This window comes from Cryptotermes secundus, unplaced genomic scaffold (genome assembly GCF_002891405.2).
Source record: "Cryptotermes secundus unplaced genomic scaffold, Csec_1.0 scaffold545, whole genome shotgun sequence".
NCBI classification, from domain to species: Eukaryota; Metazoa; Arthropoda; class Insecta; order Blattodea; family Kalotermitidae; genus Cryptotermes; species Cryptotermes secundus.
This window is the reverse complement of record NW_019737089.1, coordinates 311,306-337,235: the sequence shown is the minus strand read 5'-3', so window position 1 is coordinate 337,235 and position 25,930 is coordinate 311,306. Positions and strand designations below refer to the sequence as shown.

Below are 25,930 nucleotides of genomic sequence, written 5' to 3'. Positions count from 1 at the left end.
AACTAGAAGAATGTTAAATTTGAGTAGTGGGTGTGAAGAGTTCTGTCTTCTGTGATGTAAATACCTGCATAATGGTTTATTGCGGAAGAGGCAGCGGTGTTACTGACCATCTTCAGGCCAAGAAACACAAAGATGCTGTTCAAGCGGTGTCTTCAAAAATTTCCTTCACTCTTCAGAACGAGTTCCGTGGGTGTAAATGGATCTAAATGGCGGACGCATAAGGAAGATGCCGTAGAACACAACGTTAAACATGACCTGCCATTTCGCTTTTGCGACTGCACGTTGAAACGGATTCCACATACATTTGAAGGAAAAATTTTCTATGAACCTGCAAGAAATGATGGTAATGGTAAGGTAAAAGTGTCCCTGTAACAGGTCGTGGAGGTCCACAGGGCTGTGAGACGTCGAGGCTCCCACATTTTCTAGACAATCGGCTTATCGATGGCGGTGAGGTCAACCTTACGCGCCTGCCGCACTTTACCCCCCTCCCACGGGAAGATTCCTGGTACTCATTTACGTATGTTAGAGGCAGAGTCGACCCCAGGGCCATAGTGCGGTTGGACGGATTAGGTCAATTGAAAAATCCAATGACTTCATCGGGAATCGATCCCGCGACCTTTCGGCTTGTAGCATAGTGCATCAACTAACAACGCTACCGCGTGCTCCCGGGAAAAAGATGAAGGTACTGCAATAAATCTAGTCTTCCCATTCGCTAATGACGAATTATGTAAGGATTTGGGTGGAATGCGGTGTTGCCATAAGTGCGGACGCAGCTAACCTAAGATCAGTAAAGTTAATACCAATTTTGGTTTTCTTCTTTCATCCCGCGAAAGGTATAAACGTTGAATTATTACATGTACGCTCAGTCAAGGGAGGAATGTTTGAAATCGTTGCCAACATTGTTCAGTATTCAATTCATAGATACAAAATCGTGGAGAAATCTGTCGTCTTTTGACCTGAATTTAGCGGGGCGCCTCGTAGAAGAGAAACTAACGAAATACATTATACGACTAAAAGACAGTGAAATAGGACATACTTATAATATACAATTTCTTTATTAAAACCGTCACAACACAACTATATTAAGGTCAGTGCCTAGTTTGGCTGTGCTTAAAAATTAAAATTCGGCTATTAAAAACCATCATCAGGCAAATACATGGTTAACATATATACACCACTGAACTGCAGTACTAATAAAATTGGATACAATAATATTATTTATATTAAAATACTTGGCGTAAAAATACAAAAATTTGATTATATAAAACAAAAGTTATAATATAAAACAAGAATAAAATTCTTCGAGTGATGCTTTACATCATCGAGTCAGTCGCTGTTGTGATGCACACGCTGTGAACATCTGTGCACAGTGGAGCTCTAATACGCCTCCAATAAATGTGAAGCATTGGCGATGAAAATATAAAAATACTTCCGCATCTACACGCTAAGGGTTACTGAGGTACATGTCTTCTGTGACGAAGTTGTGTGATTGGTGCCTTGAACGAGTGTAAGACTCTACAGTGTGGCTCAAACGTTTTTTGTCGTTATTTCTGTCTATAGAGGGACATCGAAATGTGTATTGAGCCTTTGAAAGCCAATTTAGTTAGTGAGCCGGAGTGCCCAACGCTTCTACTTAATTTCTTTCAAAATGGGAGTGCCAAGTTATTATTTAAACCTCCTTATAAACAGTTGGCTTTTTTTTCACGAAGGGAATACAGCTTGGTCACTGAGACATAAAGCATTAGGCTTTTACACGAAGCCAACATGGCCACGCATCCACATTTGCAGTTATTTGTCTGGAACCTCCCACGCTGGGTGGCTGGTGCCTTTAATCACGTGGCCACTGAGGTATAAACCATTAAGCCTTTTACACACGGAGCCAACATGGCCACGCATCCACATTTGCAGTTAAGCTGTAGGAAACCTTTCACACTGAGTGGCTGGTGCCTTTAATCACGTGGCCACTGAGGTTTAAACCATTAAGCCTTTTACACACGGAGCCAAAATGGTCACGCATCCACATTTGCAGTTATTTGTCTGGAACCTCCCACGCTGGGTGGCTGGTGCCTTTAACGACGCGGCCATTCAGATATGAACTATTAAGCCTTTTATACACGTAGCCACGTAGATGTAAGCCATTAGGCCTTTTGCACATGGAGCCACCGCAGTTTTGTTCATTTGTATGAAACCTTTCACGCCGGGTGGCTGGTGCCGTAAACCAAGCGACCACTAAAATTCAAGCCACTAGGCCTTATACACACCACAGTGCACAGTTAAATTATTCGAAACCCTTGACGCTGGTTGGCAAGCCATGCGATTTTGTCATATGGCGTCTGTTACGCAAGTACAGAAGTGCCGCGGCTACGGTGGCTCCGTTGGTAAAGAACCGTACTGTACTTTCTGTATAATTGCCACTTGTCTCAACACTTTTGACACAGAACAGCTGGAAAGATCCAGTCGTTTCATATATGATTTGCCAATGCAGTAAATTTTCTGTACAGATAGTGATTACTTCTTGTAGGGGGGAAAAACTATTTTTTTTTACCGTTTTAGACTTACCAAAGGATCAAAGCCAATCGGCAAGGAAGGTTACGAATTAAGAACAGAAAGAGGAAAGCGGATGAAGCAACTTGTCCCGTCTGCAACGAGAGGGTACAGGGAAGTGTGGAGGAACTCAACAGCCACGTGGAGATGTGCCTGAGAAAGGTGAGTCATCAGCATGTGCCTCTAGTTATACCTGTAGGTGCGACACATTGCACTTCTAGACATTCTCTTCCCCGCCTTAGAGCGATTTTCCTTGAAGTTTATCTCCCCACAACCATGCTTATATACCGTTTCACAAAAAGGCAAAAATATTTTTCTTTTATATTTCGATAAATATTGGGACGCATTTTCCCCATGCAAGTAAGGTTGAGCCACAGAAACAGCCGTTTCTAAGTAATACACAACAATGGAACGACGGAATTATGCAACCCACTTCTAGGAAACGGTTCGGTAGACACACTTCCGCGCAAACGCAGTGACATCACACACCAACAGTACTTCGCTATCATGTGACTTGTGTTCTGTGTGGTCTTCGCTACGCAACAGTAAAACTGTGTTTTCTGCGTTTTCCATGCCGCAGCTAGATAACACGAGTCCGCTGGCAGTCCAGGAGAGTTTTGACTTGAGTTCCGAAGTTCCAAGGGAAGAGCAGTGTGGCCAGCAGAAGCATGAGAATACTTAGTGTGTGACGTTACATGCGCTGTAGTAAATCGGTATTTGGAATGTGTAATTTAGTGACACTTTTATAGTTCCTGTGTTATAAATCCGTTGCCAGGAAACGGATAGTGAAGACCAGTGGGGATACACTGAGAAGATTTGGGTGTATTGATGGTAAATTGTGTAAATCAGCAATGATGTAATAATTGTAGTTAGGACTAGTGAATATCCAATAAATCGACTGAACGATCCAAATCCGCGTCTTAGTCACTAATATATGTGACAATATCTACCAAAACAAAATAGTATGTTCCGTATACAACTACATGATTTAATTATATACAGTTTCATGTCTTGCACATATATTCATACAGTCACGATTTTAGTGTGACTATAGACAGGGTTTGGATTGGTAATCAGATTTACTGAACTCTTACAGCTCGGAACTACAGTTAAAGATTATGCTGTCACTGTTCTACACTTCATGAACCACTCTAGGACGCACTAGGTCTTCTCAGTGTTAGTCTTCAATAGCCGTTGCTTGGTAGCTTCTGTCAACGGCGGACGGCCAGCTGCCTCTGGGTTCCCGAACTTTTCCCGGCCTCACCTACTAGCTCTCACAACAACTGAACCCCAACGGTTATATAACTGTCTCCGACAAAGGCAAAGTCACGTTACGACCGACGGTCAGTCGGACAGTCTGTCTTGCTGTCAAGCTGCTAACTGGCTCTGCTTATAACATCTCGGCTCGAACCGCGTAGAAAACACCGCTTCAGTTATTTCTGTATTCTCTTATTGCCGTAGAAACAAGCTTGTTTACGGAGCCGTTACTTAGCGACTGCTGTCGTATAGTTGCTTATTTCGTGGTCGTTACATAGCAACGTGTATACTAGCCACAATATGATAAGGTATGTACCGGTAATTAAAAATAAAATTTTACATATAAATCACTGATGGACAGAGTAAGCGTTTGTGTTTTCAGTCTTACTCTATTCATACTTAAAGCTGCTTAGCTTTAAACTTGTGGAACTTTTCGTATGTCACTGAATCTTACTTACCCCCATAAACCGGCATATTATAATGCAGGTTGTTTGTGTTAAAGCTTTAGGAGCAGTGTAAAATACACAAGTTCGAAAGGAGGCTGGGTGAGCCTCAGAGCCGGTCTGGACCACGCGGAGAAGAGAAAATTCTTTACCCTATCCGGGTTCAAACTCCGACTCCTCCGTCGTTCAGCCCATAGCCAGTTGCTATAACGACTACGTTATCCCGGTTCGATCCAAATTGTAGAGTAATTAGTGAATGATGAATTGGAACCAGTCTTGAAAAGGAATCAGCCGTGACCTCTTTAAGTCGCTTCCGTCCCGGAATTTGCTTAGAGGGACTGAGAAAAGCGTGAAAGATTTCAGTTGGCCTGATAGCCGATCTCCGAGCCGAAATTCGACCCTGGAAGCACAAATCGTATTTATTTCATGTGATGACCCTTTAGCCGTGCTATCCCTGCCCCAAATATAATTTTATTTGCTATCTAAATTGATATTTCTAATATCTAATTAATCAGAAAACCATACGCGCGTGCTGCAATAGTTGCGGGTCTTGCTTCCAGCATGGTGCGACGGCTGACGAAGACGAAAACGTGGACGTTGAAGGCGACAGCGAAATGTACGAAGAATACGAATGGGCAGGACAGCGACGGATACGCGCCACAACGTTACTTGTTGGTGGGTTTGCTGGTGAGTACCGTACCCTAGGGTGCCTAATTCTGTCAGGTTACTGTGATCGCGCTCAACTTGAGGGCAGTAAACGATTCCATGAAAGTCTACTTAGCGTTTTGTAAATATACGCTGATTTCATTTTTGGTTACATGAGCCATGAGAACTGGGACAAGCTGGGAAATATATGAGTAGCATAACAATTCTAGCGCTACAGCTCTGTTTCTGTCTGTAGTTATTCATTTCATGAAAAGTAAATAGCCGAAAACAGGCGAAGCAAACAAGCATTCCGTATTTTGTGTCTTACGTAAATTAACTTTTATAATGTTTTTCTCTCCCCTGTTGCTCCCACTTTGGAGCATAGGGCTGATTTCTCAGTTTCATGATCATTTTACAGACGGTAGGACTCCTTGGACCGGTCTAGAAAACCGAAATTAACGGCCGTGGGGATTCGTTGCACTGACCACGCGACACCATCTATCCGCAAAAGTTGGCACTAAACTTCGCCGACAAGCGGCGGTCGCTCCGGTATAGTTCGCTTGCGGACTAAAAATCACGGAGTTAGGACTCTTTGGAAAGATTGCAGGCAGAATATATGCAAAATTTTAAATCACCACATAATTTAATTTTATTGTGTCTTGTATATCTGCTCATATGCTTCACACAAAACATATGCATAAGGACATAAAGCCATTTTGGATTTCCAGCTGCTGGCATGGCAACTTCAAGCAGCCGTCCCAGCCCAGTTGAAGAAGAAGCAGATCTTGTGGTGGATGGCGATGACTCGACTACATATGGACCGCCACAGTACTCGGAAGCTGACGTTGTGATGACAAGTGCAGATGGACCACGAGAGGAGAGGGAAAGGGAAGCCTTACGCGAGGCGATAATCAGGTAGAGTAATACCCATGGTAGTGTTCTGTGTATCTGCGGCTCATACTGGCTTAAAGGCATTCTCCAGTTTTCTGAAACAACAGGCCCAGCTGGCCATCTGATCATACAATAATATCGTGAACGACACGAAAGTAATCAAGTAAAGTGGAGTTTTGTTAATTTCTAATTGCAAAACGATATCTGTCACAGTCGTGTTTCACTTAACTCGTTTTGTTTACATTGAAGCAAGCCATAACAGAACCCCTAAAGTAGGAGGATTGGTGACATGGTTAGTGATAGTTGATAGTCACAGTGTGTCCAGGTTCTCTTAGGACTGTTCATTAAAAATACAAGACGTGAATTATTTTCAAAATTTCACTCTTTTTGTTCAAAATATTCTCCTTCTGTATCAGTACATAGCTGGAATCGATTGAAAAGTTTTCGAAAACAGTCACTATACTCCTTTTGTGGAATCGCATTTAAAACTGCGGTACATTCCTTTTGGATGTCCTGGATGGTGTCGTGATGGTCTCCTTTCATCGCCAACTTAACTTTTGGGAACAACCATAAATCTGCTGGGGCCAAATCTGGCGAATACGGAGGATGGTCAAGGACTGTGATCCCTTTTCTGGCCAAAAAATCGCGCGCGCAGTCTGCGATTTGTGTGGTGGGGGATTGTCATGGAGGAGCAACCAGGAACCTTGCTCTCGATATTCAGGTCGAATTCGAAGAATTCTCGCCCACAAACGATTGAGGAGTCCGAGATAATAATCAGAATTCACTGTTTGACCTTCTGGCAGAAATCCCATGTGAATGATTCCTTTGGAATAAAAGAAAACGGTTAGCAGTGTCTTTACTCGACTCTTTTGCATGCGCACTTTCTTTGGTTTCGGCTTCTTTGGGCTCAACCACGCTGCACTCTGCCGCTTTGTGAGAGGCTCATATTGAAAACACCGTGTCTCGTCACCAGTAACAATCGATTTTGTAAATTTTGTATCACTTTTGGCCGACCGTAACATCTCTTTGCAGTGTTCCACTCTGGCATGTTTGTCATCGCCTGAAAGCGCGTGCGGTACAAACCGCGCACAGACCTTCCATTTGCCCAAATCCTCGGTCAAAATTTGATACACAGTACTTTTTGGTATTCCCAAAGGCTCCTCGATGAGTCTTGCAGAAACACATCTGTATGATGTAAGGATTTCGGTCACTTTTTTCACATTTTCTTCAGTGTGACTTGTTCTCGGCTTTGATGCATGTGGAGCGTCTTCAAGGCCCTACCTGCCATCACGAAATACAGCATACCATCGAAAAATGTTCGAGCGACTCAAACAATCACTACCGTACATACTTTTCATCATTTCGTACACTTCTCCGGCTTCAAACAAAATTTGATGTTGGCTCTTGGTCAACCGCCATTTTCCAACGAGCGTCAGAACAGTACTGTTACACTCAAGGTCAGAACACATGATGCAGCGATGCTTGTGCTTTGAAATTATAGTCAGCCATAGCTGAAACTTCAGAAATCTTAACGCCAAAACTCGCCAACAGATGGCATTGCAGGGAAAATTTAAAAAAAATTAGCCCTGCCAGGTCCTGGACACACCGCGTATGCACAGACATCCATGCCTTGGATGGGATTAAAACCTGTGAGCAAGTGAGATGATACTGAAAGGATCGTGAACAGGGCTCATGCTGTCTGTTATAGGCCTTTATACCGGAAGTTTATAGCAATTGTCCACTCAAACTGAATGGAAGGACGTCTTAGAGCCATGAACCATGTGCATAAGTTGACCAAGAAGACATCTTACAGCTGTCTGACAGATTACTTAACCAGAATTGGAGGAAATCTTACAGCCATCACATGGGTGTTGTAATCCAAACAGGCGTCTTACAGCCATCAAGCTGATTATTTAATCTGAGGCAACGTCTTACAAGTAATGCAACCTGAACGGAAAGTGAGATTGCATGCTAACCCCAACAGAATGACTTAAGAGTCTGAAAACAGATGGCATGAGCCCAGCATGGAGACATCTTTTTTATTTTTGGGCTGGAGTAACACTTTCACTTGGTATGCAGGCTACTACTGGGCCTTTGTATCATCCCAAGTTAATGGTGATATGTGAATATTAAGCATTTTGTGGAATGAGAAGTGGCAAGGGAAACAGAAGTACTTGGAGAAAATCTGTGTCAGTGCCACTATGTCTGCCACAAATCCCAAGTGAGCTAATCGGAGATCGAAGTCCCCTCTCCACAGTGGGAAGCCACTTACTAACGGTCTGAGCTATGACATGGCGGGAACGCATCTTACAGCAATCAATCACATAACGTAACCTGGACTACAGCAGAATTACAGGTGGTGTAAGCCACACAGGAGGACGTCTTACAGTCGTCAAGCAGATGTCACCCAAATGGGAGGGCACTTTAGAGCCCACAAACAGAAAATGTAATCCAAATGTATTATAGATCAACAGATTGCTTAATCATAACAAGAGGAGATCTCACAACCACCAGACAGATGATGTAATTGGAACGGAAATATGACGCATCTCAAATGAAGCACATTTTACAGCTACCAAACATATAATGCAGTATCAACAGGATGACGTCTCACAGTCATCAGACAGATAATATAAACCGAACCTGAGGACATCTCACAATTGTTGGATAGATAACATTACTTGTGAACCATTTTTGATTCATTTATATTTAAGATTTTGGCTTTGTATAAAGCAGGGACTGTAGTGCACAGGATGAACCATGATGGAATTAGGCGATTGACATCTAACCTACACCTCAACACCACATTTAATCAAAATCCATTGTGTAATTTCAGAGATTGGTGGATATGACCTTTTTTTTTTGTGATTCATAAAGAGAATGTATAAATACAAAATTATATTGAATATTTTAATAATTCTTGTTCTTGGTTTAAAATTCTTCACCATAACATTTTTATTTCTTCTTATGTACAGTCCAGATGGAGGTAAACCAGTGTCGCAAAATAAAGCCAATGCAACGGAAGTTGAAGTGAAGGAGGAACCCATGTCACTGACCACTTCGAGCCAACAGCTATCTGATGTAGCAGAGACGACATCGTCAGACAACACCGGGTCAGCAGCAGGAGTGGGTAGTGACGTTCAGACACGTAACCAAGTGCTAGAAGCATTGAAAACGCGGATCCGTGAGCTCGAGACAGAAACCAGAGCGGTTGGCGATAAGTTCAAGTGTCTGATATGTATGGTGAGTACTATTATTAATGTCTCCTGGAGAATTAGCTGTCAAACATGAGCTTTATACAGAGACTCTCTAATCTGCCTCCGTATCAAGTAATGGTATTGAGATGTTCCACAGTCACATATCAGTTATTTTTGTTATGTGTAAATATTACAGCTCTGGCAATTATACCTAAGCAGTTATTTCAGTCTGTTACTTGTTTCTTGGTGCACGCGGTAGCGTAGTTGTTTGAGGGGCTATGCTACCAGCAGGAAGGTCACGGGTTCAAGTCCCGATGAGGTCATTGGATTCTTTCAGTTGACCTAATCCTTCCAGCTGCACTATGGCCCTGGGGTTCACTCAGCCTCTAACAGAAATGAGTACCAGGAATTAAATAATTTTCCTGGGGAGTAAAGCGCGATCAGCGCGTAAAGCTGACAACCTTACCGCCATCTTTGAGTCGATTGTCTAGATAATGTGGGATCCTCATGTCTCACAACCATATGCGCCTTCATGGCCTGGTACAGGGATAGTTTTACTTACTTTTTTTTACTTGTTTCTTAATCTGATTAATGAGTTACAAGGTCGTCCTGGTGTTGAATATTGATATTGTGTTCTTCTGGGTTACAATCCTATGTTGTAGTCTCGTAGTTGGTGACCAGCATTTTGAAGATACTTGCTGCCTCATTCCTCTCTACAGAAAGATGGAGGCAGTTGCTACTCCAACTACAACTCTGTGTGTTAATCCAGAAGAGCACAATATGAAAGAGAGTACAGTAGTCATAGCTGTTACAGTGCTGTTCAAGCATTGCAGCAGAGTTTTTGGATCTGATACACATCTTCATTTCCAGTCTTGATTTTTGATTACATGAGTATACTTTAACTTCTTTAATTTGATTATCTTTTTATTCATTAAAATTTTGAGTACTATTCTATGTGTAGTGATATTGACAAGGGAATTGACCATATCACAGGTAAATAATACGTATTATAAATTATATTCTTTCAAATAAAATGTAATTAAATATTGAGCTTCATTTTCAATTTAGTTCAATTTATTTTCAGCTTTATATTTATAACACAAGGTTCATCTCATGCAACCCCAATTCGATGCATATTGATGATCTCTTGAGAATAACCCTCCCAGATATTTGACACAATTATGAATGAAAACTTTACTTCCCTTCTTGTAAACATTTCGTACTGTTGGATTTCAGTTGTGACAGCATTATGTTCTTTACAAAGTGAGTTATGTGTGCTATCCTTTTTCTGATGCATGCATAAGTCAAGGTGTCTTATGCAAGTCCGAAGGAAGAAATTCGTTTTAGTGGCTGAAGCAATTGTGAATTGAGAAATTAAGTGTCCTTACAGAGTTTGATTTTCATGTTAGGGTAATCATGTAACCAATGTTAATTAAATAATAAGTCTTCAGATTTTAATTCATGTATGCAATATAAATGTTAGGGGATTGAAAAACCTGTCAAATGTCAGTGTAGTATCTAAAATAGGCCACAGTGCATCCTTACATGTCCTTTCAAATTCAGTGATTATTGAGCATTCCACCATTTGACACTTTTGTCTGAGATACCCACAGCATCGTTGAATAAACCATAGATAATAAACAAATTTCTTTGTAGTTACTATAGGATTCTGACGATGGTGTATAACACACTGATATATTGGGTTTTTGGACTTTAACCATCGTCCTGCTTTTTAAGATAACTAATAAAAACACGACGTTTCGGAAACTGGATCTGTTTCCGTCCTCAGGTGAAGGAAAACACCTATTCTGTTGGGTCTGTTAGAAAGAGCTAGCCTCAATCACTGGACGAAATTTCTTTGTACATATTTTTGAAAGCCTTCTACTAGCAGTCCTTATATTATATAAAACAAATACAAAGCACTCGTAAATCTGGATATACAGTGAAACCTCACTAATTCAGAATTCATGATGATTCAGACAACTGTTTTCTTTTTTGCACATTGTGACCTTGATGATCACATTGCCACTGCCCAAAATGTTTTATGACTGATGTCAAAACATTTTTACATTTTATGACAAGTACATTTGTTTTATGATGTGCAGCCTAAGTTTCAAAATAAAGTTGCAGTGCCTAAAAAGACACCTGAAGTTCATTTTATTATTTCCCTGAACATATTTTCAATAGCACTTCTGTAATTGAGATTTCCACTAATTTGGGCAAGGTTTTGCACTCAGTCAGAATTAGTGAGCTCTTACTGTAAGCAAGAAAATTCTTTTAACTCATATTAACTCTTGATATATCATCTTGTTTGAAATTCATGTGCTGTTGCATTATGAAGCAGTTCTTTAGAATATTCCATAAGATTTGAAGTTTAAAAATGGTGTGTCTGTTATGTAAAAAAAAAAGCTTCTCTTGAATTCATCAATTGATTATTTTCATTGGAGGGGGGTTACACACACACACGATCAGTATGTTAGAAATCGTTCATTACTTCACCTGAGTATATTTACTCATTTTCCATATTTACAGTTTCACTTCATGGCAGGAATGTTGAGGATATTTTTCATGACTTATTTTGCTAGATCAGTCATGTGATCTGCTCGGCTACTCTTTCCCTGGTGTTAAAGTAGATGGAGCATTTTGCTAACACACATCTTTGCCTGTACTTCATTTCGCATGAATATGGTCATGATATCAGTAAAGTGGTAAGATACACAAGGGATGCAGTTTAGTTTTCTGGTGTCATGGGAATAGTGATTGGCCTCTTGTTTGGGTACTAAAATCAAATTGTGGTCAAGTCGTTTCTGTGGTTTTTCTCAGACTCTCTAGCCAAATACTGTGACGTGTGGTGTTTCTGTACATGTCATTGCCATCACCTTCAAAATATGTAACTATTTCTCCGCCTCATCTTACACTATGTAACTTCTGCATATGGAGCAGCGCCATAAATTTAAGGGAGCTCAGTTTTATACATTATAATTGAAATATTTTGGTAGAAAAATGGGATAAAACTAGCAACAAACATACATGGGCATCAAGGTAAGTCTCCACAGATTCTTAAACGCTGTCACAGATGGAGCTGAATGGTCAGCTTCACACTTTGGGAAAAGACCCTCAAAGTTATAGTGGGCGAGTCTTAATGTGGTGGTGGACAGAAGAATGTTAATATTTCTTATCTTATCCTAGGCTATGTAACAAAGATCCCAGAATAAGAATTCATGGAGGGTTTTGAGTTGACAGTCGAAGATGATTGAAAAGAAATGGCAGGAAAGGAATTAGGCTATGTAAAGGAGACTTCATATGTGCTGTAGTTAGAGTGAGACTGTCATAATCCATTGCCAGGATAGGACTAGTGAAACTTAGTAGACTTAGCATATAGTAGCTATTTTTAGTGTGGAGATCAGCAATAGCGCTCTATCAATTGTAGTTACAAGTTGAGCATATAAGTGGTCAGTAAATCCGATATCTTATCCAAACGCCATCTCATAGTCACACCCTAATACACGTGACAGTATAGTCTTACTCTCTTATTCTTCATGCTTTAATCACTGTAATAATAACATATTAACTCTGTGTTATATAATTTTATTTCTTCTTCTCCTGTTCATCACTCAACCTAAAATATTTTCCTGAGTTCCTGGTTATTCAGTCCCTTCAATTTTTAGAGTTTCATCGGAGTAAGAAATCAAGACCGATACACACAGATACCAACAGCATATACAATGGAACCTGAATATAACGATAATTTATGCAATTTCTTAAGATGCTAATTATGACGAATACTTACAGTATTCAAAGCCGAAGGCCGCGCCATAGCTCAAGCGGTTAGTCACTGGCTTCCCACCGCGGCGGCCCGTGTTCGATCCCGGGTCTGGTCAAGTGGGATTTGTGGTGGACAAAGTGGCGCTGGAGCAGGTTTTCTCCGAGTACTTCGGTTTCCCCTGCCAATCTTCATTTCACCAGTTGCTCCACAGTCACCCTCACCTATCATCTGGGGCTGGTACAATAGGCCAGAAGTGGCCTCAGTTCAAGGGACTTAGTCCCACCCCACTAGCAATAAAAAATAATTAGAGTATTCGAAAATAGTTGGAATTCATAACCTTGAAGACCAGTTTATAATTACACATATTACTGTATTCCAAGATTTAAAAAAAATTAGGCATGACAGTGTTTATTCTTTTTGGTACGATTGCAACGAAAACTTGCGGAAAATATCCGTATTAGCTTCTCCATCTTTGTATATCAAGCGCACTGTCTCCATAAACAAATCGAGAACTGCGAAACGGATTTTCATGAAATTTGATATTGGCGAGTTTTACTCAAATGAGCCAGCATACAATAGTTTCGATTAAAATCTGAAAGTGATAAAGGCTACTACCAAAATTCGTTCGTTTCTGCGTGTGAATCTCCCAAAATAATTCACGCTAAATCGCAAAAAAATTATCAGAACGAAAATTGTTTTGAACAAGAATTATAGATAAAAATGAAATTCCCAATTTATATATAATCATCTTCACCATAAGTTAAATGGTTTCCGAGATAATGAAGCAAAATGGATTTCATGCTGTCTGCAGGCAATAATATGACCGCCTCTGCGGTTTAGTGGACAGAGTTCGGTTTCCGGTGCTATCAGATTTTCTGAGAAGTAGTCGGGGTCCACTCAGCCTCGTGAGGATAATTGAGAAGCTGTTTCAAGGAAACAGCGGCTCCCGTCTAAAAACCCGAAATTAACGGCCGTGGCACTAACATCGCCTAAAAGCGGTCGGTCGGTATAGTTCGCTTGCGGACTAAAACCACGGAGTTTTTGTTTGTTTGTTTGTTTGTTTGCAGGCAATAATAGAACGAAGTTGCCAGAATTACAGCGTTACGCGAACGTTTCATAATATTATTGAAGTGCTTATCAGGTGGATGTGAAAGTAAGAAAGAATAATTCAACATGCTCGTCGTCCTTCGTAGTACTTGAATTGAGGATTTGACTGTGTAATCTATTGTACCTTAAACTGTCGGTCTTGGTTTTTCGATCGTGAATTAGAACGGCTTTGCATGGTAAGCAGTTCTGCCCTAGAGCAGCAGAAATACAGTTCTCAGATTTTGGAATGCGGCTCTTTCTCTCCCAAATAAGGATGGTTTAACGGTACGTTTCTGGGCCGCCAGATATAAATAGCATGGGAAACAAACATGTAGTTATAGTTCGTGCAGAAAATTGTGGAGAGATTTGGCTGGCTTTGAATGGCTCGTTATGGCGAAAATGGCGTCAAAATCGTATTCATCGCTCTTGTTTTATATGAGTTCTTTCCATTTATGCAACATATATTCGCTGTTCTGATATTTTATCTTTGTTGTAATGAATTTCGCATTATAAGCATGAGTCGTTATATCATGGTTCCAGTGTGTGCGTGTGTCCTCTCCCTGTTCGAACATTTCAGATAATTATTGCCCAAAACGTGCTGTTTTTTTTTTTATTATTGCTAGTGGGGTGGGACTAAGTCCCTTGTACTGCGGCCACTTCTGGCCTATTGTACCAGCCCCAGATGATAGGTGATGGTGATTGTGGAGCAATTGGTGGAATGAAGATTGGCAGGGGAAACTGACGTACTCGGAGAAAACCTGCCCCAGTGCCACTTTATCCACCACAAATCCCACTTGACTAGACCCGAGATCGAACCCGGGCCACTGCGGTGGGAAGCCAGCGACTAACCACTTGAGCTAACTGGGGAGTATCAACAGAAAATAACAGTCTTTCCAAGTACTGTGTTATTGCAACATTTTTGCAAGGTCCGCCACCTGTGTGCGCTCAAGCAAAGGTACATGCACACACAGGCTGTCATAATTATAAGATATGAAAAATATTGTGACGAATATGGCCATTTGCTAGGTAACGGTTCGGTGAACACCCCTTGAAATCCGGAATAGCAGCGCACAGGCGGAAGTCCATTGTTAAGCAACGGGTCGGTAAACACTTCCCCGCAACACACGAGCACGCAACAGTAGTACGTCTATTTCTAGTCAACAGCGCGGTAAACAAGCTTCGTCAACAGTACAGACTGTTTCCCGTTGAGTCCGTGCAGAGTGGTTATAAGAAAAGCGAATTCTGAAACTGGCAGTAATTGAGAGTAAAAGGAAAAGAATGGAGCATGTCGTAGTGATTGTGAAGTGGGTGAATTAGCGATAGCGCTATAATTAAGTGCGATTAGGAAGACTTGTAAATGAAGGTGTTAATAAATCCAATTGTCAAATCCAGCACCCATTATTATTCGTCACGGAACCCCAAATACGTGACAGATGCTGAGAGTGGCTATAAACTGTGAGGGGAAGCAAAGAAACGAATGAATATCCACTCCGCCTTTAAAGTATATAAGGTATATACATGTACCAAACATGAAATTTTTGGTATTGGATGGAAGCATTCATTCCATTGCTTTATCATGTTCCTCATTTCTGCATGAATACAATTTTGTATTTGTCACTGTCATGGGAGACGTGCTAGATCGGTCAGTATAGCGTTTAGCCAAGGGACTGAACGAATAGGGTTCGATTACCGACAGAAACAAGAGCGTCAGGTTCTGGGGCCCATCCAGTGTCTACAAAGGGCGTGAAGCTGACCATTCGCTTCCATGTAGTGCCAAGCTAAAGAATGGTGGAGCTATACCTCCTTTCCGCCATATGCCTTCATGGCCTAGTGCTTAATGACATAATTGAATGCAGGGATAACTTCACTTTCATTTTTATTTTTTACTATCGGTTAAAAGTATCTGAAAAATTCTTTGCCCCCTGACGGTCAAGATCACTGGAAGACCTATTAAATTATAGGTTTATTGTTAATGGACTGGTAACTTTGCTGCTGTGCTTTGATTCTGTTTTATGTACATGTTGACAGAATAATTTCTTTGTGCATAATATAAAAATTGTTATATGTCATCAGATTTCTGCCTGACACACTTACACCAAGCTTTCAATGAAAAGGATACATTGTTAGCGAACATGTTTCGTCCTTTCGTCGTTATTTTGAGATTCATAAAGTATAATTAAATATAGTCAAAATTTATAGAATGCTTTTAAAATCAACAATATTAAATGTTTTAAGAAATGTGTTTCATTAACTTGAGTTCTGTTGTAATTTTGCAATATATCGAAATATGCTGTAGATTTCTGGCTTATGATACTGCACTTTAATATGGTAGGCTGGTACCTACGTTTTGTGGGAACGTCTTCACGTGTGCGCCATGAAGATTGAGGCAGTAACTTCCTCCAAAACAATTCACTGGACTACAGTATGTGCGTTTTGGTTCTAAAACGTGAATTTGGTTCAGCAGAAAATGATACGGTACTGATATGATTTTTAAGTTTAAATTGTTGAGAACTGTTAAGTGTATTTAAATTTTACAAACCAGTTTCACCGCATAACAAGAAGTTCAGGGAAGAACTAATCGCCTTCCTTCCTTGATACAACAGGAAGCGCATAGAAAACGGTGCGTTAAACAGTTCTTCTATCGTTTCATATGTATTCGTTGTCGCGATAACGTTTTTACCGAGCCGTTGCCTGGCAATGATAAGGGAAACCGTCTGATGGGAGGGATTTATGAAGTACGCCGTTGAGATTAGCTCAGGTGTCAAGATATGCATACCAAGTTTAATAAAGATGGGTTCAGCCATTCAAAAGTTGATAGAAGGGGAATACATGGACACACAGTCAGCATGGAGGTCGCATAATCCTCCTTTAGGTACGTAGGCTAAAAAACATTAACATCCATGCACGCGATAAAGGACAACCAGTTTTCGAACTAATAGTTTTGCAACTATAGAATATCGTACCCACATAACTTATAAAAAAAAATACTGAGCAACGTCATGTCAAGTGTAACAATTCGTCTGGTGCAAAGTCAAATTATTTTAAGCTTCCTGTTAAGATAATTGTTGGACTACAACGAAAATAGACCTACTGAACAGCAGCTTATAGAAATGTTCACCTTATGGCATTGCGAAAAAAAGATTTGTGGAAATTGTACATTTGGATTTCTATTTGCGAATGTGGAAGAGACGGAGGCGCGCGGTAGCATAGTAGTTTGAGACACTATGTTACAATCGGAAAGGTCGCGGGTTCGATTTTCGATGAGGTCACTGGATTTTTCAGTTGACCTAACCCTTCCAGCCGCAGTATGACCCTGGGGTCAGCTCAGCCTCTAACAAAAATGAGTACCAGGAATCTTTCTCGGGGGAAAGGGCGGCCGGCGCGTAAAGCTGACATCCACACCGCCATCTGTGAACCGATTGTCAAGAAAATGTGGGAGCCTCGCAGTCTCACAACCCTATGGGTGTCCACGGCCTGTTACAGGGATAGCTTTACCTTTTTCTATGTGAAAAAGGCGGCCATCACTCGAATTGAGTGGCCGAACTCAGTGGTCCAGCTCGCTGAGCACCGGCGATCCACGTGATTGTGGATGTCACTGTGTGTCGTACTGCTCGCGATTGGGGATATTCTGCCATACGTAGTTTCTTCGTTTGTCTGTGTAACAGACATTTCGAAATCGAGTGTGGATTTTACGGCATGAACTTCTAACCGTGCTGTACTGAGATCTGAGGTTCTCACGGCGAGGAGTGTGAAGATGCTGGCTTCTGGGATATGACGCCCTGTAGTCTGATAGCCCGGAGGAATCGACTGCCTCCAGTTTGGAGGAAGGGAGCGATGAAGATCCAGGCAGCAGGCCACTTCCCCATCGTCGGTACCAATTTCCGAGACTAGGCGGCTCGCACCCCTGAAGACTGTAAATCTTAGTGTAATATTGCCTCACTTAGCGGAAGTGAAAGAATTTGCGTCTGTCTCAGATTGTATCAAGCGTGTCTGCAGTATTCGCAGGACTCGTAACAAAACGCGAAATTATGTTCAGCTTTTGTTGCTTCTGTCAGTTTGTCTCTTATGCTTTTCTTTAAACATGCTCTGTGGTCGAGATGTGAATTGCATAGGTTAGTTCTATGCTAAGTGATCTGGCTCAGAATGGGGACCAGTGGGGGGGGGGGGGTTCTTGTGAACACGGTAATGAACCATCGGTTGCCATAAAATGCTGGGAAATCCTTGAGTAGCTACGCAACTGGCCGCTTTTCAAGAAGGACTCAGTTCCGTGGAGTTAGTTAATTCCATGCAAAGTATAAGGTTAAGTTATTCCTGTCTTTAATTAGTTAAACACCACGCTAGAACGGCGGATGCTAATTAATCGAGTATAACGGGGAACTGATTATTTGTTGCTGAAGTATAACTTTTTTTTCCCCTGATATTCTACAGGAGCTACAAATGGAACTGGATTTAGAATCGCATGTCAGAAGCATTACTTAAAATTATTTTAGAAAATGTGGCGTCTTTTGATTTTGCAAACAGTTCGTCACGTCATTCTCAGAATATGAGAAGTTCATTTCATGAAAAATAAGTTTACATAGAAACTAGCTTATGTAGATTAAATTATTTTTAACGAGAGTTGATTCACGTCTGAATTTATTCTGAACCTAAATTGGGATTGAATTAAGCAGATAAAATCTGTCTTCCTTGCTAGAAAGAAATATATGTGTTTCGTTTGAAGATATTATTGTTCTGTACCACTGTCTTTCCTTTCCTCCACACTTAGTGTTATTTACTTATTTATTTGTGGCCTGTCTCTAGCTCAGACTGTGTAGCGTGGAGTAATAGAATGTTTAGTGAATAGTGAATTGGAAAGGATATGCATAGAAGCGGCTGTGGCTTGATTTGAGGTTCTATACAATAATTTGTTTAGAGAGACTGAAGAGAACTGCCAAAATTCGCATTCAGGATAGCCGGTCTCTGGGCCGAGTTTTGAACTGAGGATCTACCGAATGCAAAGCATCAAAATGTTTGAAAGTGACACGGACTGATATACCTTTACAGAGGCTAGTTTGTTCCAATAATTTCCAGAAATATTTATTAGACATTGTATTTCTGTAGTTGTAATTCTAACCTTCATTCTGTTTTGACGATCATCATTTTCGAGTTCGATAGATTTGGGTAGTTAAAGAAAAGAGTTTAATGTAAATTCTGTATGTGTGCACATGTTTTGATACATTCATCTGATGAGAAAGGTAATGGCTGTCTTACTTTTGGTACAGTCGTTATTTTCACCTCTGAATATAATAGAGCATTTGTGTCTCAAATCCTGTCACGTTGACCCGTAAATCGCCATTCCCTGATGTAAATGAGTCTTCGTGCTCTGAGAAGAAAGAAAAAACTTTGGACCCCTGAATGATCGTAAAATTCAGTTTTACACACAAAACAAAATGCTCTCTTTGAAGAGCACAGTCCCAAGAAAAGTATCAGACTTTTCAAGAATTATACATTCAAAACATGATGTTTCTTAGAGTGGTAGACAAAGAGGATACCGAAAAAAATTGTTGTCTTTCTTGTTTTGTTTGAATGATCATTTAGGTTGTAGTTGATGCTGTCAATACACACACAATGGACGACCCTGGAAAGTGTGAAATAAATTTCTTCCAAAATATTGCCTCGTCCACATGTAGAAAATAAATTAGTTTGTTTTATTTTTATGTTGTGGCTCCTATTTGGATGTGTCTGTTTGTTGGGGTTTGTGCAGGAGCGCTACAAGAAGCCTGTGATCTCTGTCTGCTGTTGGCATGTCCACTGCGAAGAATGCTGGCTGCATACACTGGTAATGTGCACTCTTCATCTTCTTATACTTAAATCTGTACCAGCTTCAAACGTAATTTGCCATTGGAACATTGTTTTGGACTTTCTGACGTTTTGTGTGGCGAAGATACGGCCCAAAGTTCATATTAACACGCTAGTGTAAGAACTTGTTTTGCGAACATCTACTCTTTTCGTCTACGAGCCACGTGTACGTGGCCATAAACCATTCTTTCCTCGGATGTAAGTACGACCTGGAAGAAGTTTCGTGTACCTTGTTATTCCAAACGTTCCCTGCGCGAGATTGCAATAATACATACAAAGGGGACTGGAAAGAAATCGCTATCAAGTACTGAAGTATCGGTCAAGGTATGTAGTGTAATTAATATGAGGCGCAACAGGCATTTGATGTCAGGAAGAGTAATTTGACGTATTGTGAAGTGAATGTTGAGTTGCTTCAAGCTACAGGGGAGGACAATGTAGATTCTGTATTCCGTTTCGATGTGATGGCATTGTCTTCTGGAAGAAGAGAGAGTTATTCCTCATGTGTTATGTGAATGTAGCAAAGGGGTATAAACAAGAACCCATTACGCAACACGAGATTAGGTTACAGGAAGCGTTCAGAAATAGTAGTTTGAGCCCTCGTTGAAGGAAGGGCGAGCAGTGAAATTAAAAGAATGACGACGTTTTACACAAAAGACATTATTTAAATGTTTCCTCGGTTGAGTTCATTTTTCAGCGTTTTATTTTCTACGCATTTAAGCGCACTGGAAGATTGCCGAATTTTTAAGAATGTTGCATAAAACAGCACTGTCATCAGATAACTAAGCTGGATGCTGTTTGGTGTCCGCTTAATCAGTTGTCGAAAAGGAGACTAGCTGAGCAACTAACAGCTTCTCAAAAAGGAGACTGAGTTCCATGGAGTTGATTGTATAGAGACTATTTGGGCTTGTTCAGTTTCCCTGGTACTCGTACAAGCGGTGAAGATACGTGCTGTGTAGCATGAGCGTGCAGCAAACTGATCATGGCATCTGGTTTTAAAGAACGCCTCCGGCATTGTTGTTTGTGGTTATTGTGACTGTTCTTTTTAAAATGCCAGTGTCACTGTTTAGTCGTGTGCCATTGCATGTCACCCTTAGAACAAGATGTTAATGGAAGACATATCATGCAGTCAGCAGCATAACTCTTCATGTGACATGATGCGATGCAGTGATACTAAGACATTGTATTCAGAGTCGAAATTTTCTTGTTAGACCACGTTCAGAAAATATATAAAACCAAATCAGAAAACTTGTGTATCTGGACTTCCTTTAGTAAGTCTGTGCGTGGATGCCTACTACAAGAACAGTTAATGTACAGTGCATATTGCAGGCGTTGCTTTCTTAATATTTCAGTGATCCCATTAGTAGAAAACAGTGTTATGATTTATCTTCAAATGTTATTTCGTCGGAAGATGAAGTAGGAACAAATACTATGACCTTGTGCGTATAAATGATTCACATGTGTCATATTTGTACTTTTGGATGCAGGGTTATCGAACGAGAGAGATTAGGATTGTCAACCAAGCTGGAGCAAACCTGAGACAAAACGATTTACATGTTGATTTTAAGACTAGGGCACATGTGTCATATTAAGCAGGGATTAAATCTCGGCTATAAAATTGATTCGCACAGCACACAGCTTTCGTTCATAAGCCAACAAATGAGGAGCCATATAACCACATTGTATTTATTGAACGCTTTTAACTGTTGCAATTACAGGAAAAATATAATTGTATAATCCGAATTGTCATGATAATAAATTACATAGCTGTAACAGAATCTCACAGAAAATACATTACACACTTGGCCAGTGGCACTGTTTTCCTTTAAACCCATACATACTGCAGTAATTACTATACAACCTTTTAAAGAGGATATCATATGTTATTTACAAGGAGAATAAACAGTGACAAATGAAATTAATTGCATAGCAAATGAGCAATGTTTACAATAAACATATATCATCTCTAAAACACAACGAGTTCAAACTGAAATAGTGGATGCACATTTATTTCATACGAATTTTGCAATGGAGCATTGGGAATAAAGCATTTCCTTGCAGTTCTGGACGCTCACATTGGATTATCTTTACACGTCGAAAATCTACAAAACCGTTTACAGCTATTAAGAAATATAACAAAAGAAGATCAGTTATGAGTCAGTGAGTGAAAATATGAAACTTATTTACTTGTTACCATTTTAGGGTAATTCTTATGCCTTAAATAAGGGAATGTTTCTAACAGACAGTTGGCATCGCCAGCTATGGTTAAGAAATCGGAGAATACACAAATACATGTATAATGTGCCTTCAGGCCAGTTTATGGGTTTACTGTACTTTGTCCAGAGCACTGTGGTTCACATAATTTAGCTTCCATAGCCACGAAATGTCAGCCAGTTAAGTACACGTCTTTCTGAATATGTTTCGAAACATTCCTTGAGCATCATAGTTTTCAGCGATCTGTCATGAAGCACGTTTTATTGGCACTGCTTGCAAAAGTCCTCCAGTAACATCGCTCCAACAGTGATAACGTTTATAATAACTGTTTGTTACACGTCAGACTGGAGGTCGGTGAATTATTCGCGCTGAACGCTATTTCACACATACGTATATTTATACAGTTCACGTGAAAGAGACAACCTTGCCTTTGAATATTGGCTTTTCTTCAGAACAGAAGCCATAGGAAAATGTGTACAAACACGACAGTGAACAGCATTTCCACAAAGTGTTGTGGGGCCTACATTTTGCTGCTCAGTGTGTGAAAGTTTGATATCAAATTCTACAATCTTAATGAATTTGTAAGGAAGAACAGACAACGAGGGAATAAAGGCATCTGGTAAATCTTAACAGTTTATTGCCCACTTTGCATCGCACGTGGAAAAACCGGAAGTGCTCTAACAGTATTTGAACTACCGGTGTTCCAAAGTCAACTGTGCCTGAAAATAGGATTCTATACAAAGCGGTGTAGTTGCATTAAGACCATTCCGGCCAGAGTCGACTGTTGTGCTCGAAGATGGAATGGAATACAAAGTGGAACTATTCCAAAATCCGGTAGTTGTTGAAGGTGCAATGCTGTTCGGAGTTAAATTTATCCTATCCTAGCGTCAGCTGATGCGCCTCAAGATGGAATGCTGCACGTAAAATAATTGTGTGGAAGACAGAACACAGTGGACAAGCTCACGACTGTTAAGACACTGAAAACGGGGCCGATCATCAGTGGCAAGTTTCACACACATATTACAGGCATGATGAGCACAAACGTGATGGCTACTTGCAAATAGTAATGGGAGCAACCATTAGATTCACCGTGTGATTGACTGCATTTTGCAAGCGCCAAGCAACACCATACAGTTCCTCTGGTACTGTGTGCTCTAGCGGCGACTTCACCGCACGCCCTAGCCCGAATCAAATGTGACAAGCAGGGATAATATCTGTTTGGAGCGTTGCAGATGCGCAAATGCAGCGTTGGACATTTCGTGTAGTCACGGCAATGGACGAGGGAGGAAGAAAACGCGATGCACGGCCATTGAATATTGTTAATACTAGAGTTCAGGATCGTTCTTCAACATTCTTTCGTTGTAACATGTTCGCTGGACAAAGGGTACACCCCCCTTTCACCACCCAAAACAAGTATTGTCTCTTCTTCCATTCCATGTTTGGTCATCTTATGTTACTGAAGCTGCATTAAAATATTTAATTGGCTGTGGTATTCAGCTGAAGTTTAAACATTTGTATTGTATAATTTAGTGTATAAGGCCATACAAAAATGGGATTCATGAATGGGAGCCCTTTTTTTTTTTACTTTTATGTAGGTGCATAAAGTCATAATATTTATATAGCATGTCAAATAATAGAAATTATTCGCATGTTACAGATCATGCAAAACTCTTAAGTTATCGAAAGTTAAAGGAGACACTTTCGTACAAAAATATCTGTCGTATGATGAAAGTCGTGGTGCAAGTTACATCAACTGCATGGTTTTATACACTTATACTACTTATTACTTAGTGCCAATCATTGGTCCTCAGTAAATGGCAACAGTTTTGAAGTTCGGTTCATGTTCATATATTTTTCTTTAAAAAAATATAATGACGTGAGCTGAAGGTAAAATTTACCCCACGCACCACGTGTATACGCTAGTGGAGGTATAACGCCACGTATTTGTGGCCTCGGTACTAGATGGGGGTTGAGTGGTCCGTTTCAACCCCCTGCCGCTTTTCCCTGGGGGAAGAGACCTCGATTCCCATTGCACAGGAGATTGGATGGGCTCCAGAGACGGTCTGATGACGGCGTCTGGACGCCAAGCCCAAAGCTTGGTCACTACACTGACGAACCATGCCGGCTCCGAACGTAGGGAAAACCTACAGCTTTCCGTGGCACGACATTTGCTCGCCACAAAATAGTTAGAACTCTCAGATTTGATATAACTTCCATGGCCCTGTGGTCTTGCCATAGTAACACGGGACGTTTATCTTCCAGTAATTTCATTTGAAACAGATTTGCCTTTACGTTCAGCATGACTGAGGACCACTGACTTATGTGAATCCCGCGACGTGAGGCTTATTCCACCAAAAAGACTTGCGATTTTGTTTACAGGGAGCAAAGAAGCTGTGCCCACAGTGCAACATGATAACATCCCCGTCGGATCTGCGGAGGATTTATATGTGACGCCAAGAAGAAATGGGCTGATCAAGCGACTTGAAGTTGACCGGGAAGTTTAGGTTCAACACCGCTGTCTGCTGTAATAGCCTGGATTCAGTTATCATCCAAGCAGCACAGATGCACTGCATACTGAGGAGTAACAGTGACACGACCCTTATCTAGCCTCCCTCTCATGACTACAGTACTCCGGCGGAGAAGTCGGCGCCCCTTCCGTCAAGTCAGGCCCCATACGTTCGCTTCACTGCTACGCTGTTGGAGAACTCACTGCATGTGTGTCACTACAAGAGAGGACCCATTGTTTGATGTGAACTGGAGATTCTGCATCTGTGTACTGTTCCGGACATGGTACTATGACAAGTACCGTATTTACGCATGTATAGGCCGCAGCACAATTTTCAGACAGAAATTATAGAAAAAATAATTTTCTTGGAATATTATTTCAGGAGTAGAAATTATTCCGAAATATTCCGAATATAATTTTTTTTAAATGAAGTGTGATTTCGAATAATTCGAATATAAGCCGCACCCCAGTTTTCCTCTTGAATTTTTGGCAAAAAATGTGCGGCCTATACATGCGTAAATACGGTAGTTATTTTATACAATTTCTTTGTTACAGCCAGTCACAAGACAACATTATAAAGGTCATGGCTACAATTAGCTTGGCTACATGTTTCGGCTATTAAAGCCATCATCAGAAAAACACAAGACTACCATATTCACACACTACTGAACTGCAATCGCGATGGTAAAGCTGGACACTTGATAATACATTATAGAATACATGGCATAATAGTACAATGAAGTACAGTTGCAATCTACATTCCCTACAAAACGGACAAATACATTGTAAGATGAGGCACCAGCTAAACAATTAACGTCAAAACTATACTACATCTATCCCACGGGCCTCCAAGCAGTTTATTGCATGTATACAAGTCTGAATATACCATTATGTCCGCGGAATATAACCAAATTGCAACAACCTGACTTGATGATATAGAATATCACATCATTACGTCACAACTTTCGTTTTAATAGTTTTCTATACCATGCATTTTATAATGTATTATCAAGTGTCCAGCTTTACCATCGTAATTCCAGTTCAGTAGTGTGTGAATATGGTAATCTTGTGTTTGCCTGATGATGGCTTTAATAGCCGAAACATGTAGCCAAGCTAATTTTAGCCGTGACCTTTATATCGTTGTGTTGTGATGGACTGTAATAAAGAAATTGTATATAATAACACAACAGGACGCACGAAATGAAAATTATAGCTATTTTATGTTGCTTTGTTTAGAGTATGTAAATTTTAAAATATACCGCTGCTGGCACACGGCTTACATGCAGGAAACAAAGTGTTTGTTGTGGAAGGTTGTATTTATGTAGTGAATCGGAACACGAGAAGAGAATTCATTGCTGACTACAGAGTGCATATGTTGCAACTGACTTGATGACGTTTTCCATTCTCTCCAGAAATATCGTCAGTGGATTATTGAGCGTAATATCGGCTGGTCTAAGATAAGCTCACACAAAACATTGCTTCAGAAGGGTGTTTTGACCTAGACAGTGTCGTGAAGAGTGACAGACCGATGAAGTGAACACTCGTG

General features: G+C 40.6%; 1 protein-coding gene across 5 annotated transcripts in view; it reads left to right on the top strand.

Annotated features, from left to right (window-relative positions):
• The window catches only part of LOC111870109 (E3 ubiquitin-protein ligase RNF220), a 347,188-nt gene extending 322,473 nt beyond the window's left edge, over positions 1-24,715 (top strand). For all 5 annotated transcript variants that reach the window (XM_023862128.1, XM_023862130.2, XM_023862129.2 and 2 more), the window contains 6 exons: positions 2,554-2,706; positions 4,805-4,931; positions 5,618-5,804; positions 8,756-9,023; positions 19,573-19,647; positions 24,258-24,715. In XM_023862128.1, the coding sequence (XP_023717896.1) occupies positions 2,554-2,706; positions 4,805-4,931; positions 5,618-5,804; positions 8,756-9,023; positions 19,573-19,647; positions 24,258-24,329 (882 nt within the window). In that variant the 3' untranslated portion in view covers positions 24,330-24,715. The remainder of the gene's footprint in view (positions 1-2,553; positions 2,707-4,804; positions 4,932-5,617; positions 5,805-8,755; positions 9,024-19,572; positions 19,648-24,257) is intronic.
• Positions 24,716-25,930: the final 1,215 nt, after the last annotated feature.